The sequence below is a fragment of the Haemaphysalis longicornis genome, unplaced genomic scaffold, assembly GCF_048455015.1.
Source record: "Haemaphysalis longicornis isolate Haplotype H1 unplaced genomic scaffold, Haemaphysalis longicornis Haplotype H1 scaffold_10, whole genome shotgun sequence".
In the NCBI taxonomy this organism is placed as follows: Eukaryota; Metazoa; Arthropoda; class Arachnida; order Ixodida; family Ixodidae; genus Haemaphysalis; species Haemaphysalis longicornis.
The window spans coordinates 59,267,836-59,288,066 of record NW_027526204.1 but is presented as its reverse complement, the minus strand read 5'-3'; the positions used below and the strand labels follow the sequence as shown (position 1 = coordinate 59,288,066).

Here is a 20,231-nt window from a genome sequence, read left to right as displayed (position 1 = left end):
AAAAAAATTGAGAGCATGAAATTTTACCTGTAGCAAATGTGTTGGTTAGGCAGAATGACAACTGATAGTGTTGGCCATGCTGTGTAGCAAGCAAAGTTTGAAAGTGCGTATTCACACATTAGTTTTGTTTTTTTATAGTAGGGGTCATGGAGCATTTTGCTCGCTGAACCACTTAAAATAATGGGATTGGAATTTTTTTGAAAGGTAAAAACCACCCGCCACCGCGACCCAGTGGCTAAGGCATTGTGCCGCTGTGCATGAGGACGTGGGTTCGATTCCCAGCCGCAGCGGCCGCTTTTCTGATGGAGACGAAAAGCAAAAACGCCCGTGTGTACGAGATTTTGGCGCGCGTTAAACATCCCCAGGTGGTCAAAGTTAATCCGGAACCCTCCACTACGGCGCGTTAAACCCTACAATCAATCAATAAATCAGGTAAAAGACCAGCTAAGTGGACGTGGACACAAGAGCACAGTGTTTAATAATGTATGATTCTTGAAATCATGAACCAACAGCCCCCGTTTTCAGCATTGCTTCATTGGAACTCGTTTCCTACCTGTTTTTTTTTTTTTCATTCTCTGCATAAGCATTTTCTTGTGGGGAGTAAAAGAAGCAGTTGGCTTGATGCCTGTCTTGGAATGCAAACATTTACCGAGCTGTTTCTACTCCTCACATCCAGAAAAGGATCGTTTTGGCCGACACCGACTAGTGGGGTACGTGAGCCAAGATTGGTGGTGATCAAGGGCCGCACCATGGCTACAGGTCTATGCTGCTTCCAAGGAGGAGGAACCTGCAGCCAAAAGACTCAAGCCACCGTTTTGGCTGCTACCATAGGTACTGCCTCCACTCATTTACGTAAAGAAAGGGGAGACAATCCGGAAATTTTTACCTTGAGGGGCAGGGGGGGTAACAAACTATATCTAGAATTAAATAATCACTACTGGCAACCATGTTTTTGCTGTAAGCCCCTTACCAAGCTTATGCAGCTTCGGTGTCTGCTTCAGTGATGCTCTGGGCAGGGAATTTTTTCTTTCTTGAGGGAATTTTCGGCTGTTGTTTTGGCCAATAGGGAATCCCTGCCAGAGGTAGGGAACTTCACAGTTGTGGAGTAAAAGGGGAAAGTGTCCGTAAACTGGAACTCGCATCATTTTTTCATAACACAACATTGTCAGGGCAGTTTATGAAGAAGTGTTATGAATAACAAGCCCGAAGTACCCAAAAATATCGTGTTCTCTTTCAGTACAGGCAGTTTCCTTAGGTTCTTGGCGTGCGAAGTAAGCATGCTGTTTGGTACAAATCATAAAATGCACATTCTTATACCCCTGCTACACTAGCGTCTGAATGTCATTTGAACGAAATGTCATTTGACTCAAATGCCAAATTGTGCTGCTACACTAGGTTTTGAAATGCCATTCGGCTCAAATGACATTTGAGCCAAATGAGCAGCGAGGGAGACATTTGGGATTTTAAATGCCATTTCTAGCACTCTCGCACCCAGCGTTCCAAGTCAGCATGAACAAATACATTACTGGCGTACTTAAAACGAGGAAAATATTCTTAATTGTGGGACTTTGTTTACTTCTCATTCACTTAAATCGTGATATCAAGATGTAATAATTCCGTACTCTCAGCACCAGTGCGAGCAAGCAACGAACCAGTGAGGCCAGACAGCACAAAAAACCTCGATTGGGATTCAGAATTAAGCAAAAACCGTGTCAAAGTTTACGTTATTGGTAATTTCATATCATTTTAATACGAAAGACTGCCGGTAAATTTGATTGTTGCATTATTGTGTTAAACCAGAACTCGACAGCAGCAGCGCCATGCAGCACGGCGAGCGAATGCTAAAGCTTTTAAATGCCATTGAAATTATAGTGTAGCACGGTGGATTCTGAATGGCATTCGAAGCACCCCATTTGAGTCAAATGACATTTGGTTGAAATGACATTTAGACGCAAGTGCAGCAGGGGTATTATATTACTTGTGGGGCTAAACATATTCACACACTACTTGACCCCCCCCCCCTGTGTTTTAACCATCCGTGTTTTAACCAGCACTAGCGGTCGAGAACGTTCCACTCTCCGAAGCAGGGCGCCATGCATGCAGGCGTGATTGCAGTCTGTTCGCTCGGAAGTGCCTGTTCGTGTCGCATTCACACATTAAGGGTAGCGCGCCGAAACGTTGCGCACTACCCCATCCCAAAGCCCAAGAGGCCTTCCGGTCTTGCCACATCCCATCACACTTCACTCATTGGTGGTGCTAGTGCAGAGGGAGAACTGGTTCCTGGGTAAGGCAGCGAGGAAAAGGGCAATGCCGCCACCCTGGTGACAGCGAACCCACCGGTTGCTGGCGTGTTCCCGCAATGGTTCCTGTTCCGCGAGTGAGGTGTGCTATGCAACACCGGCTGCGAGGAAAGCTGACCAAAAGTGGTTCGTGTGGAAGTAGTGACCCCCACACACTGCACTTTTTCAAATACGACTGAGTACCAGAAGTAGTGAAATTTGGTTCATGGTAATACAGCTGAACCTCGATATAACGAACGAAATTCGCGATATAACGAATTTTTTCAAGTTTTCTAACAAAATTTTGCTAAATCCATGTATGTTTGGCTCGATTTTACGAAATAATTTCGTGTGGCGCTTTCGATTTAATAAAGTCATGTCGAGAGAGGAAGAACGAAATTCCAGTATTCCGGTCAAGAGAGAGATAAAAACTTTTATTGACGCCACCGGTCGAGGCACGTTTTATTTTGCCTCTCAGAGCCTACATTGAAAACATTCAGTACTCACATTAGCTCTTAAAAGGCTAAGATGAAAGAAAAGGGGTGAATTATGCGGTTGACAACAATTAAAAGCGATGAAAGAAGCTGCTCAAAAACCGCTAGCGGTCATGGAGGGTTTAATAGTGTGGCCAACATTTTGACGTCTCCATTGTTGCCTACGCCAGCGGCCTCTATGCTTAGGCTGCCGAAGCCTACTTCAAGTGTTTTTTTCTACGTGTCCTTGCTCACGGTGCTGCTGCTCTAGGTTGTGCTCACTGTTAACCACATTAATATTTTGTTCGTCCATCATTAGATGAGTCTTATAAGCAGCATGAGCACTCCAAGGGAAAGAAAAGTGTTCCGAACAAGAGCCTGAGGAAGTGTCGGTGAAAGCGAATGCCACCGAAGTGATGGATGCCATCGACGTTCTGCGGAGGCGTGCAGGCGCACGCGAATGTTTAAGAGCAAGCCTTGTTAGCGCTGTCAGCATGCGAGCGTCACGTAAAGCCCACCCTGGTCAAGAAACGCCAAGCGCTGCTTACGGACTTCTTCACTACGGCTTGAACATCGAGTGCTGGTGGCAATAACTTGCTCTCCGAACGTGGTCAAAAAGTGTTCATTAGACAGCTGCGATGTGGAGAAATCAGTTTCTTTAGGGCTCAGTGGGCATAAAAGTAATTGCTTAATCGAATTTGGCCAGACGATATTTAATGTAAGCTTTCCGCTTTAGCGGGAGCACGTAAGTGCTGCTCCACAAAGTGAAACGGTCTGTGTGTACTCCGCTCAACTCTCAATCATGGCTTTATCTCGAGTGTTGTGGTTGCATCATGTGCCCATACTGCAGAGCCTTTGTGCATGAAAAGGTCTTTCGAAAGCTTTATAGCACCCTTCCGCTGTTGGCCTGCCGCACCCCTCAACGCCGCACCTAAGCTACCACTGAACGGACGGAAAGAGGCGTAACTTCGAACCAGCACCTCGCCGGGGTGAAGTTCACAGGCCGCGGACGCTGGTTCAGTTGACTAACAGCGGCGTTTAGTAGTGACCGAAATGAAAAAAAGAATAAGTGGAAACCTAGTCAGCTATCATATATAATGAGGCGTTGCGGAAAAAGCACCAGTGTTACGACGACACGAACTACTGTCGGCTATCTGAATTCCATGGCCTAAGTGTTGAAGCTCTTAATTCACACAATTTTCGCGGCCAATTTTAGTACAAAATTTGCTTTAAGTGGATAGGTAACTACATAGCAGTTGTTTCTGAGCAGTGGGCAAGGTTTTGAAACCTCAATAATTGGTTAAATTAACTGTAAAATCGAAACCTCGATTTTACGAAATTCTCGATTTAACGAAATTTTCGCCCGCAAGTACGACTTCGTTATATCGAGGTTTAACTGTATACTAAAAGTCTCCACCCCCAGGCTACCTAAAGTAAACATAGAAGGCACTGCCCAGTGCCTTAAACTGAACAAAAATCCATGTAAAACATCAATCAGCTGCAGAAACTGCATGCGAGGAAATTTACAGGGATTTGCCGAGAAACCTGCGGGGGAAAAGTGCTAAAAATAGGGAATTTCTGCATCGATAAGTGGGAATTTTTCTTGGCAGTGTGGAGTATCACTGGCCTGCCCTTGTCATGCTGCTCAGAGTCCCTGAAGAATATCAAAAATCAAGAAAGCAGAAGGAAGATTCTGTATAGAGTATAGCTATGACATCTCAGAGTTCTTGCTTCTAACTCTGTATTGGATTCCTTGCATTTCCCTTTCCCCAACTATGGCCATGTGGCCTCCCCCATCTTAATAAATATAATTCAATTCAATTCAATTGCTTTTGTTTTTACCCATGTTTTTTTAAATATTTTTCTCCTTTCACATTTTGGAGATTTCCCCCCCCCCCCCCCCCTTGAAATTAAAGCCTGCATATGGTGCCACCGCTTCTACTGTCTTTTGATGGCTTGTCTGTTTGTTTAATGGCTGGTCTGTTTGTTTAATGGCTGTGAATTTTATTTACAGGTACCCAATGTGCTTTTAAGTTCATCACCAGCAGCGTGGCAGTCCAGGCAACAGGAAAAATTGGAGGTCAGGATTCAAGGTTTTTTTCTATACTGTGCAAGCATTTCGGTAGTTTCCGGTTGTTTTTGATGTTGATAAGCGTTCAACAGTGACTTGGGTCCTGATGGTCCAAGCCATCCTTGTGCTGTGCAAGTACAGTGGAAACCCAATGATACGTCCCCCAGTATTATTCCCCATAGAAGCAGTGCATTAAAAAAATGGCAGCATCTCCACTCCGTGGATGATGGTGAGGGTGCGGAGTACGGGGACTCGAAATGACATCCAAGTTGTGCCTTGACCGTCATTCGATTTGAGGCGTGAGGTGCAAACCTTGATTAGTCCCTAAGTGAAACTGCAACTCACGGCTCAAATCGAATTTCGCTCGATTTTCGCTTGATGGACGGATGGACGCACAGATGCGCGCGGATGGACGCGGACGGACATTGGGAGGTCCTAAGGTACTCCACACTGTTACAAGCGAGGGAGTAAGCCGTTTGTCTCTCGGGTACTAACTCATGGTCGTATCCCAACGGGTAAGACGACTGACACTAACTCTGTGTGGTACACCAGACACAGGCTCGAATCCTGTCGGTGCCTGTGTGATTTTTTGCAATTGTTAATGCTAAGCGCACCGACGTGGACGGACATTGTGCGGTCATAAGGTACTCTGCACCTAAAACCCCGAATATACAATGCTCGGGTGCATGTGGTCCGCTTCATATGACGGACCGTGGTGGGGACCAACCGGCATTTTCCCCACTGTTTACACCACTTCGCTGCGTCGTCCTAGCCTTTCTTCATCCTTAACCCCGGTTTGACGCTGCTTGATGCACAAAGGTCCGCAGGCGGGCCAGACCACTTGCTGGACAGACGCAAGCAAGCAGCAAGGTACTGAAGGGCGGGAGTTAAGCTTTGACGGCCCCACGCGGCAGCATTACACCAATCGCGAGAGGTCGAAGAGCAGGTGGCTGGTGAACTGGGAATGTGAAACTCCAACCGATCTGACGAACGTGAAAGCATATATGCTGCAACCCCCGGCGATGACCGAACAGCCGCTTTCCTCACGCGCTTGATTCACATTTCTCCCTTACATGACGCCCTCTCTTTTCCTGTGCATCATTTCAACCTTCACGTCGCCCGACGATGGTCCTTTCTTTCCGGCCTCTGCCACTCTTGCCACCTGATCTTTGCTTGTCGGTGTCTTTCAAAGCCACGTTGTTGCTCGGTTCCTTTCTGTCCCTCCTTTTTTTTTTTTCAATCGCCACCTTGTATTATTGTTTGTTTCGCTGGCTTTGGCAGTTTCCCACTCTCACATTTTTCGGTCTAGCACCGGAAGGCATGGGGTTGCATGGCATGCGTTGCATGGCTGGTGGGCTAGTGCGGACGCCTTGGAGTCCCGGGAGGGAGGCACAAAATAGGCTTTTTTTATAGAAATTTCAGATTTTAGCTAAGGGTTCACAAACTACGCGAGATTGTGCTAAATATAGTAGTTTAAATAAGTTCTTATCCTACCTGTCGCGTGGCGCTGTCTGCTAGGCCGGCATTTACCCACACCCCAATCATTCGACACCCCGGTCATACAGCACCTTCGCACAGTTCCTTGAAAGTTGTATTATCGGGGTTCTGCTGTATATGCTCTCTGTCTTTTCTATAACCTTGTCATGCAGTTTAGAGGTGGCAAATGCCCAAATCTTTGCAAGCCTGCGAATTGTAAAGTGACCATTCAGGTACGTGTAGCGGCCTGTACAAAACTACTGCTGTGCGGAACTGATGTGAACTTGACCCCTTTACGTCTGCATCCTGTTTTTAGGGGCGACAATGACCGAAACTAGAAATAACAAAGGGGCTGGGATGCAGTACCTGCTCACAAGCACACGAAAATGGGGAACGCGTTGCAATGCAGCTATATTACTCAACCCTTTTGGCCACTTTTGGCCACTCCAACGGGAGTGGCGGGAGTAACTATGACTCTCTTGTCACTACGTCATTCGTTGCTACAACCCTTCACGTCTCCTCGGTTACTTTCGGCCGGGGGCAATTGCACACCCCTGTGCCCCATGCAGGGGCTGATTTCAAGGGTGTTGGTGCCATACCCCTGGGGGAGGTGGTATTCCCCTGTAACCCTACGTCGGGGGAGGGCGGGTGACGAGTGACTGTTAATCCGCGCGGAAGCAGTGATAAAAAACAGATTTACCCAATGGCCGGGAGCAGTAACGCGCTCCTGTAATCCAGCGTGGGAGGAGGCCGGGGTGTCAAAGTTGCCTGTAACTACGTCACTCGACGGTACACACTTGGTGTCTCATCGAGTTCTCTTTGATCGAGACACGGGCCGGAGGTTGCACACCTCTGTTACCCATGCGGGGGCCTAAAGGGTGTTGGTCCATTTCGCAGGGGGAGCTGGCATGCCCCTGTAACCCTGCTTCTGGGGAGCGCGAGTGTCGAGTTACGGAGGGTGGTAGAACTGGCCCTCCTGGGTGGCCCCAACCTCCACGAGGTACCCGCTGGGAAACGGCGGAACTTCCGAAAGGGGGTGAAGTCGGCTAATAGGGGTCACCCACTGGCTGCGCGGCATTGGACGGCAGTCGCAGGGTGGAAAAAAAGGTATCGATCCTTAAGCAGCCCGGGTAATTACCGCGGGTCTGCACACCCCCCTGCCGGGAGAGATGGGCGGTTTTGCTTTTCCGTCTCTCCGTCACACCGTGAGAGGAGACTAGTTGTATCTCTGCGAGTGGGTTGGTGGGCTGCTTCGGCGCCCCCCCTGCGATCCACGGGTGAACCCTGCAAGTCGGTCTCGGGTCTTGCGGACAAATCACCCTGGGGACCTTATCACCCCTCAGACCGATCACCTGCATGACCTTTGGGATGAGGCCTCTAGGCTTCTAGGCTTCTATGTATGTAGGCTTCTAGGAAAAACAGTAATTGCAAGGTTGAGGGACAGGAGGGGACGCAGGGTCATCGCAACGAAATGTAAGCTTGGGGTTACCCAAATCTCATTTGGCAGAAAGCTTTTACCTGCTTGTTAAAGGGGTCATGAAGACAAAATAGAGCTTTGTTTAACTAAGAACTGGCCTTTGATAACTCACTTGGTTCCGTTCCAGCTACTAGACGTTTTTTTAAACCCCCCCACTTCCTCTCCCACAAAGAAAAAAGACAAATGTTGGAAAAAGTCTGTGTTTTGCGACACAGTGATATAGTAGAAGCAGGGGTGACGTAGCATGGGCCAGCGCAAAAAAGTTATCTGTGTGTTAGCTGCAGGTCAGCATTCAAATAATAAGCCAAATCCCGCAGTAACGAAATTCCACGACTACGAAATTGCCGCGGCAACAAAATATTTTAGAATCCCTGGCAAACGCCCATTGACGCCCATGTATTTCATATCTCGTTGCAACGAAATGTTTTTGGAAAGCGATCCCGCGTTAAAGAAATTCGCTGCCAGTCCGGTTGGCATTTTACCTACTGATTTGAGGCTAACAGTCACCAAAAAGGGGTCAAATGCATTTTTTTCGAATTCAAAGTGGGTAAACTTTGGCCACAGCACACTTGCATGGCCTGTACCATGTTTGTTTACAAAGAAAACCATGCACCAGGCGGGAGCAAGAGGCCGTGGAGGCAGCCTCGCAGCAATACTACCAGGGGGCGGCACATGGGGACTCGCGGCGCAGCTACGGTGGTTAGAAGGGGAGGTGGCAGCTTTGGCCACCACTGCTGCGCGTACAGTGTGGGGTATGACGGGTCTCTGGATGGGCCGCTGCGCATACGATACGTGCACCCGAGATTTATTTGCGTGGCGTTTGAACTGCACTTAAAGGCCAACTGCACTCAAATTTCACCCTGGCTAATTTTCTTCGAAATGTAGTAGGTACCATGAGAACTACTGCGACGCGACCGGTAGCTCTGTGCAATGCGTGGTTATTCAGTTTCAGGCACTCAAAATACCGCCCTTGCAGACGACAAAGCACCTGCCGGCGTGTCGCGCAAGCAGCCATTTAGCGGAAGTGACATGCCAGCTGTCCAGGCCGATCGGCCTGCCTCGCAGCGGGAGAACCCGGAAACTCGTATTTCGCGCCGCCGGTACGCCTGGCTTTCATGGCTCCGAAGAGGCTTCGAACCGTGCGGTTCTCTCCTTTTCGAGTGTCGTCGCGACATCATGCCTATGTGGTGTGCTGCTGTTGGAGCGCACGAATAGTGTCGTGCTTGCGGGACAAGCGCTCGCTTTTCCGCGCGCCTCCCACACCCCCGCACGCGCGCGCTCACACTCTCCTCCTGGCTGGCCGAGCCGGCCGCGTCGGCCGGTCCGCACAGCTCGCTCCGTCAGGCCAGGCCGTCTGGCTACTTGCGCCGACGGCTGATACGTCACTTTCACCTGCCCGTAATGGCCGCGTTTTGCCCAGTTTCGTTTTCAAAATCGTCGATTTTTGCTGGTCGCTTGCGGCGTAATTACGCACATTTTAGGCATCATACTTCGTGCATCGTGGTCTTTTTAGTCATACTATGCAGGAACAGTGATTTCGCGTGGTCGAAATTTTGAGTGCAGTTGGCCTTTAATTGCGCAACGCCTGCTCATCGCATATCCTAATGAGCTAAAATGTAGAAAAACAAAAACTGTTTCTTCAATACCTGTCTCATCTGATCAGCGTACCTGGCGATGACGGGCTCATTCTGTTGAAATTAACCACCCGCTCTGCAGCTGAATTGTAATGAACACACATATTTTTTGACCCGCCGCGGTGGCTCAGTGGCTAAGGCGTTGCGCTGCTGAGCACGAGGTCGCGGGTTCGATTCCCGGCCGCGGCGGCCGCTTTTCCGATGGAGGCGAAAAGCAAAAATGCCCGTGTGTACGAGATTTCGGCGCACGATAAAGATCCCCAGGTGGTCAAAATTAATCCGGAGCCCTCCACTACGGCGTGCCTCATCGCCTGCGTTGCGTCGGCGCGTTAAACCCCACAATCAATCATCACACATATTTTTTGGAGCAGCCTGTTAGCGAACGCGCTCAATATCGAGACTTAGTCAGCTTTCCATTGCTCCTAAGCAGAAACAGCACATATTCTGGGCAGCAGTAGCAACTAAACAGTCACAAATGAGCTGCTACTGTAGCAAGTATCGTAGGGACTTGGAAAACGTGATTCACGACGCTGGTTAGGGGGGTTTTATTTACCGTATTTATTCGAAAATAGGTCGAGCACGACTATAGGTCGACCCCCTAAAAATTGAAGTCGCCGAAAAAAAAAATAATATATTCGATTATAGGTCGACCCATACTTTTAAGAAAAAACTTGAGGAAACTTTTTAAAACTCCCATTTATTTACAACGCGGTCACCTCACTGGTTGGAGCCACACACTGCGTCGTCGTCGGAACTTGCGCCGCATGCGCCGCAGTTCATTACCCACCTCCGCCCCCGACTGGCTTTGAAGGCTGAACGGCCAATCCTGCCTCGCAGCGCTAACTGTTGAGCTTTGGTCTGAATATCGCACGCTCCTCTTCCACGGGCAGCTGGAGTTTTTTCTCGAGAGCATCGTGCCTTCCAATTGTAGGGCCACGAAACGCACGACGCAGTCCCCTACAAGCAAAAAGTTCGTCCCGCTGTTTCCGCCATCCCCTGATCAGCTTTTCATTAACGTCTAACTCTCGCTGAGCGGCGCAGTTGTTCAAGTTCTCAGCAAACAGGATCACCCGCCGCTTAAAGTCCGACGTGACATCGCGAAATGCGCACGAGAAAAACGTTATGTGCGGAAATCACAACGAAGCAAACACAAAGAAAGCGCATGAAACGGAGAACGGGAGATAGTGGAGACAGCGAGCGAAGCAGGCAACGCCGTTCCGTTCACGAGGTGGCTACGCTAGGTGGCGAAAGTCACCTTTACCCCCACCTCGCGCTAGCCGCTACCGCGGCTCCGAAGACACCAAGCCAAGCCAATCTGGCTCTCTAGCCAATACGTCAGCTCGCTTATAGTGCCTAGAATATACTAGGCACTATAGTTCAGCCGCAGGTAATGCGCGATAGCCGGCAGTGACTGTGGGTGGTTTTCTTACGCTGATTGTTTTGTTATTTTTTCCCTTATTTTCTTGCCTGTCTTTGTTCTAGATGCTCCGCGCTGCCGCCTCAAATTGAGGAGCGCCGGACGCGACGGAGAAACGGATCGCTCGGTGCGCTCGCCATTTTTGATCACAACTATAGGTCGAGGTTCTTCGGTCACGATTATAGGTCGACCCTCAATTTTTAAGCACATTTTCGGAAAAAAAAGGTCGACCTATATTCGAATAAATACGGTAGGTTATTCTGTAGGCTGCAAGGCCCATTTTACATCTTTCTCTCTCTTACACACACACGCACAAAATCCTGGACAGCAACAGGTGTTTCATATTTGTGCGCTAAATTTGAGAAACAAAGGCGAAATATTGACGCTTCTATCAGATGTGAAAGGCTGCTTTGTTTTCATCAGTACGGGCCAACTAGCCTGGCTAAACAGAGTTTGGGATACATTTTGCAGCAGGAAGTGAAGACACGGGGCACTTGCTAAGGCAGTAACGAGCATTTATTTGCGCTGCATTGCCCACTCAGGAAGGCAGCAACTGGCAACAAAGCAGTATAGCTTGCGCACAATGCATGCAAAATGTGCAAGGTGTAGGTGAAGAGAAAAAAACAAACCAAAAACAAGACAAGTCAAAGATAAAAAGTCAAGAGAACAAGTGGCAGTAGTATCAAGTCACGCGCCGAAGCTTCAGTCGCGCATCCTCTGTGTTTTCCCCTGCCTTGCCTTGTTTTCAGCCTGTGAGCACATAAAACTTGATGACATTTGTCAATTCCTTGCTGTGAGTCTCACAACCGACGTAATTCAGTTCATTTTCATTTCAGCTTGGTTCATTTTGTTTCATTCATTCGTTCATTTTCGTTTCATTTCATAAATCAGTTCATTCAGTTCAGCTTCGCCGTTGTTCTTTTTGATTCTCTTTCCTAGTACTTCTCCTCTAGAAGTCGTTGACTATCCTTTTTTGCGGCAGTTTTCTGGACAGGTAGGCCGGCGTGTTAGGAAAGACCGACGGTACTGCGTTGTCGGTTAAGCATGGCCGGCCGCGTTCGACCTTCACCTCCTGCCCATTCACTATGTGAGTGCAGTGCCGCTCGATAAAGCACTCTTCGAAGTGCAGTTCGCAAAGCCCTGATGATCTGTCCAACTGCTTGTCTGCGCGCGGAATGTCCCGCTGCCACGTTCGAAGCATTTCTTCATTGTCCGGTGCAGCGAAAATTGACACTTTGGTGCCCCTTTTTGCGTGCGGAAACATAACCCGACGTACAGCCAGGCGCAAAGCAATGCGTTTGACGCTTTGAAAGTTTAGCCGCAAGTTCGGCCATCACTCACATCGTCCCGACGTCAGCGTTTTCAGAATGTGCAGCTCCAAAAGCAGGAAAAGCACCATGGAAAGGGGAATGCACAAACGCCTGCCACTGAATGACTACAGCTGACAACACGCCGAAGAGCTTTGCAACAGGCATCTAAGACACGATGCACGCGCCCCCTGTCGCTGCTACACGCCTACGCATGCACTTGCTGCCGCGAAAATCCCACCTCCCCTTCTAGCCACCATAGCGCAGCTTTGGCTTTGGCTACGTTAGCCTGCTACCGCTGAACAGCGCACATGCGTTTGTTGCATGTGAGGTGATCGGCATGTTTGCTCTCAGTAAGATGCCTCCACAACTCAAAAGTGGTAGTTTTTATCACTATAAGATAAGGCACCAATCATTGCTCAAGGCAGCAACCCAAGTGGTAGAAGGGAGGCTAGTGCCGACGAGTTTGGAACCACCTGTAGCTTGCTCTACCCTTTTGAAAAGCAAGGATGCCACCCTGTAATGGCACACGTGCGCAAAACAAAATATTGATGTCTGGGGCCTTTCTGGATGTCAACAAAGCAGTGCTCACTTAGTTTTGTGGAGAGAATTGGAACAACGAGGTGCCGCTGTCTGGCAAAGTTCGTCAACAGAAGAAGTTGGACTTTGCTTGCATGCTCAAACATACTCGGTGCCGAGGGCCAAGGAGAAAGACATGCAGACATGCAGACAAGGCTAACCCGTGGGATGTTTTGGATGCGTTTGACACGATGTTGTCATTCTTAGGCGTGCACAATGACTAGCAGGGAACCACTCTTTGTAGTGTGAGAGCTGAGCTGTGAAGTTGCTGCTAGGTAAGGCTCGCAAAGTAATGTAAACCACTTTCAGAAGTAAATTCTTGATTTGTGGCAGATTTTTCTGTCATTGATGTTTCATTCTCGCAGCAACAAAGTTCTCGCAAAAGTGAATTTTTTGGCTTTCCCCGGCGGTTTCGTTATTGCGGGGTTCGACTGCAAGTGGAACTACAGGCCCCACTACAATTGCCCAGTTGTGTTTTTTTGCTGGTGGGCCATCAATCGCACTAACAAGATTCTGCTCTGTAAAGGGGAGTCGCCACACTGCTTCACATGTAATCTTTAATATCTCCATTAGTTGCTCACAGCTTGCGATAATATTGGTGTTGTTGGTTTTGGGACAAAGCAGCCTTTTTAATGAATCGAACTTGTATTTTCTTTTTGTGGCCGCTTTAAAGAGACACTGAACTGATTTGTAAACATGTGGTGACCAGTCCCGCAAACATAGCGCGTGGCAGTGAGGACACAACAGCCACTTTTGGGGGTGTAGGCACACTGACCACACAGGTCACGCGGGCTACTTTTTATTAGTGCAGTCGCTGCGGCATCTCTTGGGTGTGTGTGGAAGTTCATCCGTTTAGCACCACCAGGTGGAGCCAGTTACCACGCTTCTTCCCCCCTCAAGGAGAATACCAAAGTTCAAGGAGAATACCAAAGCACAGGACAGCGTTCCCTGGTGCTCCGGCGAAGCCGAGGTGTGGGAGGAGGCGAGAGGCACAAGATGTGCGGTGAACCTAAGTTCCTGGCCTCCCGTGAGAACAGCTTGCTGGAAGGAAGCACTTGTTAAGCTGAACTTGGTGGTACCATGTTGGTATTGACACTGTCAGCTGTGTCTCCGGTCGTTGACGACGGTGGTACTTGTAGCTCTAGGCATTCAGGGGAGCTGCCAGATCCATGGAGGCTGGGCCGGTCTGGTATCAGCTGGGGTTGCCTGAGACGATCTGGGTGGCGGGTCGATTGTCGCCCATCGTCGAACTGCAGCTCCATCTGGGAATTGTGTTGCCTGGTGACTGTGGTGGGCATCCAACTCAGACCCGGATGGAAGTTGTTGGCGAACACCCTGTCTCCTGGTTGCGCTTGCTCCCTTGGCTTGGCTCTTTGATCATGATTTCACTTCTGAGGGAGTTGTTTCTGGAAGACTGTTGTTTGTAGGTCCGGCCGAAGCAGATCCAATGCAGTCTTGAGTTTCCATCCCATTAGCAGCTCAGACTGGCAGCACGTGGTTACTTTGTGGGGCATCGACCGATATGCTTATTTTTGCAATTTTTGTGTGCAGGTCTCCTGTGCCAACTTTCTGTAGTTTTACCTTCATCGTCCGAACAGCCCTCTCTGTAGCACCATTAGAGGCAGGATGATAGGGTAGTGCTAGCATCCGTTTCACACCGGTCTTATTCAACAACTCTCATAGGCTTCATTCAGGAACGTGGGGCCATTGTCCAATGCCACCATATCTGGGAGACTGTGGTTCGTTAACATGACTTGAATGCACGCAATTGTGCTTTTCGCCGTTGGCGATGACACGGGGAACACCTCAATCCATTTGGAGTACGCATCAATTGCAATCAAAAAGTACAAGTTCCTGTAAGATCCGGTATAGTCCACGTGAATTCTTGACCAGGCCCTGTCTGGGAACGGCATCATGGGCACCGTTCTGGGTGATTGTGGTTGTTGGCAAGCACAGCGCTGTTGTACCGTAGCCACAATGTCGCTGTCCAGCGTAGGCCACCACATGGCTTCGTGCCTTCATCTTCGAGACCCCAAGGGGGCTCTTGTGCAGCAACTTAACGACTTTCCGTTGGAGGCAGGCGGGTACCACAGCATGGTTGCCCCACTCCACACAGTTCTGATGCACACTCAACTCATTGAACCGATCCACATAACGCCCCTCCCCCCCACCCTGCTGTCATGTCTCACGTACAGACCCCACAAATCTTGTAATACCCTAAACAGCACTGGGTCTCTTGTAGTGGCTTCAGCAACCACTTTTGGTGACATCACATGGGAATATACACCTTCCAACATGAACTCTTGTGCAGGAGCCCCCTTCCGAACATCATGTTGTTGGCAAAGGACGGCGACTCAACCCATTTGCGGGGGCTATCAGGCCTCCAGGCCTATAGCTCAGGCTGTAGCTGTACCCTGCCAGCAGCAACGCCCAGCGAAGAACCCTCGGCGAGCACATTTCAGGAATCCGCCTTCCCGCTCCTAATAGACCTAGGAAAGGTTTGTGGGTAGTAACCACTTCGAATTCCCATCCCCACAGATACTGTCCAAGAACTTAGTGACCTCAAACACGAGTCCAAGTGCCTCTTTATCCAGCTGACTGGAGTTCTTTTCGGCGGCAGTGAGGCTTCAGGATGTGAAAGCTATCAGCAGCTCCTGTCCCCAAACCTCTCGCCATGCCAGACCCACCCCCAGGCCATGAGGGGAAGCATCAGCAACCAACACCATTGGCCTGGATGGGTCGTAATGGGCCAGGCCGCAGGCAGATGCGAGCATTTTTTTGCTGCGAATGAAGGCACGCTGTTCGACTGCAGTCCAATGCCACTTGGTCCCAGCTGTCAGCAAGTGATTCAATGGTTGCTGGACCTCTGACAGGTTCAGAAGGAACTTCCTGCAGAAATTCACTAAGCCCAAATAGATTTGAAGCTGTTCTATACCTTGCAGTACGGGGCCTTTCTCAACCGCTTCAGTCTTAGCGAGACTTGGACATAGTCCAGCAGTACTTGACCTCGGCTAACAGAAATTTCATTTCGCGAGCTTCAGCTTCAGGCCCACTTCTAGCAGTCGCTCTAGTACCTTGCAGATATTTTCCCAGTGTTTGTTGTCACTTTCGCCTGTTTCTTAGATGTCATCGAAGGATACTGTGACACGATCAAGTCCCCTCAAAAGGTTTTCCATCTCTCTTTGAAATATTGCCAGCACTGATGTCACCCCGAAGGGCAGCCTTGTATATTGAAACAAGCTTTTTGGTGTGTTACGGTGACGAACTCTCGCGATTCCTCCTCCAGCTCAATGTGCTGGTAGGTGTCCTTCAAATCTACCTTTTTTACTGCTCTGGGCCTGCCCGGGATTGCATCAAGTTCGCCTGCGGCACCTTCGTGCAACCGGTCTCCACCCTGGCCGCCCTCCTGACCTGCAAGGCTGGGTGCATGGACCGTGTCACCGACAACTCCTGAACTTTATACACGAAACTAACTTGTTCGTGTTTCTGTAAGCGCCTACATCTATTATGCCGCAGGGCAAACTTTCGAATTTAAAAAAAAAAAAAAAAAAAAAAAAACGCATCTAGGCCGGTTTCGATTTTAGGCCGACCCCCGAAATTCAGAAAGCCAGAAAAAAAAAAAAATTACCTCAAATGTAAGCCGAATGAAAAAAGGCACTGGACCGAGACTACAGCATGCACTTTATTTTTTTGCGATGCTTGTCGTAGCATGTTCAAAGCTCACTGGCAGGCTAAACTTGAACCACGAGCCGTTTTGTAAAACGAGTGACCCAGCCCCCGCTGTCTTTGAACTGAGCCCGCACGACGCCTCGAATGTTTGTGATCTCCCTCACCTTCGCCTGTATTATCTCCGTCGTCACAGGCATTCCACCCTCTCTTTGCTGCTGGGTAAAGTCAGCAACTTCCTTCTCTACCTCGTGGTATTAGGGCTGCCACCTGACCGGTTTTGGACCGGTCCGACCGGTTGTTTGGACAGTGGGCTGGTTGCCGGTGTGTACCTAAAACCGGCCGACATTGGCCGTTTTTTTTCTCTCTGGCCATCGTGCCGTGGGTATTCCTTTTTTGGTCTTTTGTAAGTGTCAATACAGCAAGTACGCCGATAAATATGTGTTGACAAGTCGTGCAAAGGGACGCGAGCGGAGAAAATATGTGGCCGAGCGCGATTCCTGAAATGGAAGGGGACCAAAGGGAGGAACAACACAACGAAATGCCGCTGGCGCGGTCAGCAAGTGCGGTTGTTTTTCACTGCAGCACATTCAGAGCAATAACCAAAATCTCAATCTTTTCAGTGCAAACGTTATGTGGATTTCTCTGTAGGAAAAACCTTACAATAAATGGCATTGCATGTAAAAAAACAAAAAAAGAACCATGATGTCTTTGCACAAATTCAACCTCCTATATAGCACGCCCCCTCCCCCCCCACCCCGAACGTCCGGTCGGTTTTTCTTCGGGGAAAGGTGGCAACACTGCACTATTGTGTCCTGTGAAGGCCATTCGCTTGGCGGCACAGTTGAAAAGTTCGTTCCACTGCTTCCACCATCGGCATGCATTCTTCTCATTGACTCCGAAGTCATGCTGTGTGAGGTTGGAAGTTCTCTCGGCCTAGACTACCTTCCACCTGAAAGCCGTGGCACCACCTGGCGGGCGCCATTGTGCCGCGAACACAGCTACTTCTCGAGGCCACGCAATGGTGTACGGAAGCAAGCACGAAACGTTGAGGGCTGGGTTCACAACAAATGTTTCGCAATGTTCAAGCAGGAAAAATGGAGCCTGAAAAACATAGAGTTCTAGAAACTCATTGAAAACCTGCAAGCCTGTGGCCGCGAGATGGCGTTGAGTGTGTAGCGGTGGCAGGAAAGCCTCATCCTCAAATTTAAGCGGACCCCCGACTTTCGTAAACAACTTTTTTTAAAAAAAGTACTAGTCTAGATCTGAGTAGCTTTGGGAACTTTACTCCTCCTTGGAGTTTCGTGAACAAGTCATCGATGTGTGGCACAGGATACGTTTCCACACGTGCTATGGGATTGACCATTATCTTGAAATTGCCACATATTGGCTTCTGCCCGTCTTGTTTCAGCACCAGAACAATGGGCGCTGCCCATCTAGCAAACTTCACTGGTCGGACCACGCCTTCATGGACCAGTCTTTGCAAGGACTCATCAAACTTATCCTCTAGAGCAAACGGAATTCGCTGTGATTTCAAGAATTTGGGTTTAGCGTCTTGTGGTGCCGTGATGTGAGCCTTAAGTGCCCGGAGCGTGCCTTACCCGTCAGGAAACACTTCCTGGTACAGAGCCACCACCTCTTCTGCAGATGACAGAGACAACATAGATCCCGGCTTGCTGATCCCCAAGTGCAATTCCTTCATCCGATAGCTTCTACTGAACAGTGAGGGGCAAGATCCTTTTACCACAAACAGTGGTAGCTGTCTCTCTTCCTTGCCAAGCTTTACAGCTGCCGCGAACTTACCTGCGACTGGCCGCTTGTCTCCACAATAGCTCCAAAGTTTTATGTCAGATGGTTCCAGAATGGCTGACAGAAGCAGTTGCGTGAACTTTTTTTCACTTATTGTTGACAGACTGGTGCCTGTATCCAGTTCCATTTATAGCGGCACGCTGTTAACGATAACCTTGATGGGCATCGGCACCGAACCGGCTGTCTGTAGTGACCAAAGGTCATACATTGCTAGCATTTCCGTCTCATCTGGCGTACCATGCACTTCATCCACGGCATTCACGTGCTTCGAATCTGTGTGGCACATCTGTTAATCTGTGGGCCTGCGATCAGTCTTGCACACCCTTGCGAGATGCCCTTGCCGCCCGAATTTGTAGCAAGCTGACTTCCTGTGTTGACACTGGTGCGCTTGGTGGGTACCTCTGCAGCAGAAACACCCGCATTTTTGGTGCCCTGATTGCAAGATGTTTGTCGACACCGTGGCCGTTTCCACTGTCAATTGGGCTGGCACGGACTGTGGTGTCAGTTGAGTGCTCAGCGTACGGGAGTCCTTGTGAGCAGCCTTGATGGCCCTCACCGTGCTTTTTGTGGTTTATAAGTTCAATTCAGCTGTTTTTAATAACTGCGTTTGCATCGGCATGTTGTTAATGCTACTGACAATTTGGTCTCGTACCATGCGGTTCCACAACACCTGAAATGCTGGTACGTAGTCACCCACCGCTTCCCCTTCCTGCTTGTCTTGAAAAGAACTTAAAACTTGCTGCCACCTCCAACACTCTTGGCGAGAAGTGGTTGTTGAGGATATCAAAAATTCTGGATAAGCTGGTCTCGGCAGGTTTCCCTGGGACCATTAAACTTCGTAGCACAAGGCATACGTCGAGGCTCCGCAACACGTCAGAAATACGGCTGTCTTCTTACTGTCGGGTGCGTCATTCACCGTGACGTACAGCTCCACCCGCTCCCGGTACTCCGTCCAGTCTATGGTGTCCGCGTTGAACTTGTCTATCGTCCCGGTGACTGGAATGCCTGCTCTTGCGTCGCTGTTCACTTGAAGCGTTTTTCCTCATTACGAGTTGTGGGGATAAGTCCTGCGAACATAGTGCACGGCAGTGAGGACACAACAGCCAGTGCTGGGGGCGTAGGCACACTGACCACACAGGTCATGCGCGCTACCTTTTATTAGCGCAGTTACTGCTGCCTCTCTTGGGTGTGCATGGAAGTTCATTTGTTTAGCGTCACCAGGTGGAGCCAGTTACCACAACATTGCGCAATTACTAACCCAAATTGTAGTCTGCAGTCTCTAGGCCATGTTTCGACCACTCTCACTGCGTTTATGACCACTTTCACTGCGTTTATGCGACTTTATTCAGTAGAGGAGGAGGAAAAATCTCTATTCGACTTAATAGCTGGTAGGTGGGCAGGGTCCTTAGTCCAGGACTCCGTTGGTTCTACCTGCCGTTTTCGCGCTTTTGTTCAGCCATAGCTGCCTACTGGGGTCTCCCACTGCTCGTAGGTAGAACTGGGAATTGGTTTCAAACCAGGGCTATTCTGGCACTCCCAGGCCTGATCGTATAGAGTAGCACGTTGGCCGCAGTAACTGCACGGGGGACATAGAGTGTGGGGTTAGTGGCGTGTATTCTCGTGGGGTGTGGAAACGTGTTTGTTGTCGGTGGTAGGTCACTTCTTGTTCTTCGGACAGGGGGTCAGCTCCTGGCGGGTAAGTGCGTCGAGATGGTCTGTAGTGTTGCGTTACGTCGCTGAAAGTAGTGAGAGGGGCTGATCTTGAGCTGGAGCACCCGGCCTATCCACCCCCTCAGGTGGTGCTGTGGGATCTGCGGGTAATCTGCTATTGAGTTGTCTCTAGTTCCCATTTCTTTTTCTGTAGGAGGCATGGTTCATGAAACCACTGCTTGCAGGCCTTGCTGGCAGTGAGGGGATCACCTTGGCGCAGGTCACACTTGGGGTTACAGAGATGGTGAGACTGTGGGTCCCGGGGGCGGCACCATTCACATGTCGTAATGTCAGGCGTAGTGCACACGTCGGTGCGGTGGCCTTATGTTTATC

At 49.4% G+C, this 20,231-nt stretch overlaps 1 protein-coding gene across 3 annotated transcripts in view; it reads left to right on the top strand.

The window, feature by feature from the left end:
* LOC144158609 (uncharacterized) overlaps positions 1 to 20,231 on the top strand; it is a 65,568-nt gene that overhangs the window by 3,396 nt on the left and 41,941 nt on the right. For all 3 annotated transcript variants that reach the window (XR_013320148.1, XM_077689619.1, XM_077689620.1), the window contains exons 2-3: positions 677 to 831; positions 4,767 to 4,832. Coding sequence is in view for 2 of the 3 variants with exons in the window: in XM_077689619.1 (XP_077545745.1) it covers positions 750 to 831; positions 4,767 to 4,832 (148 nt within the window). In the remaining variant the exon portion in view is untranslated. The remainder of the gene's footprint in view (positions 1 to 676; positions 832 to 4,766; positions 4,833 to 20,231) is intronic.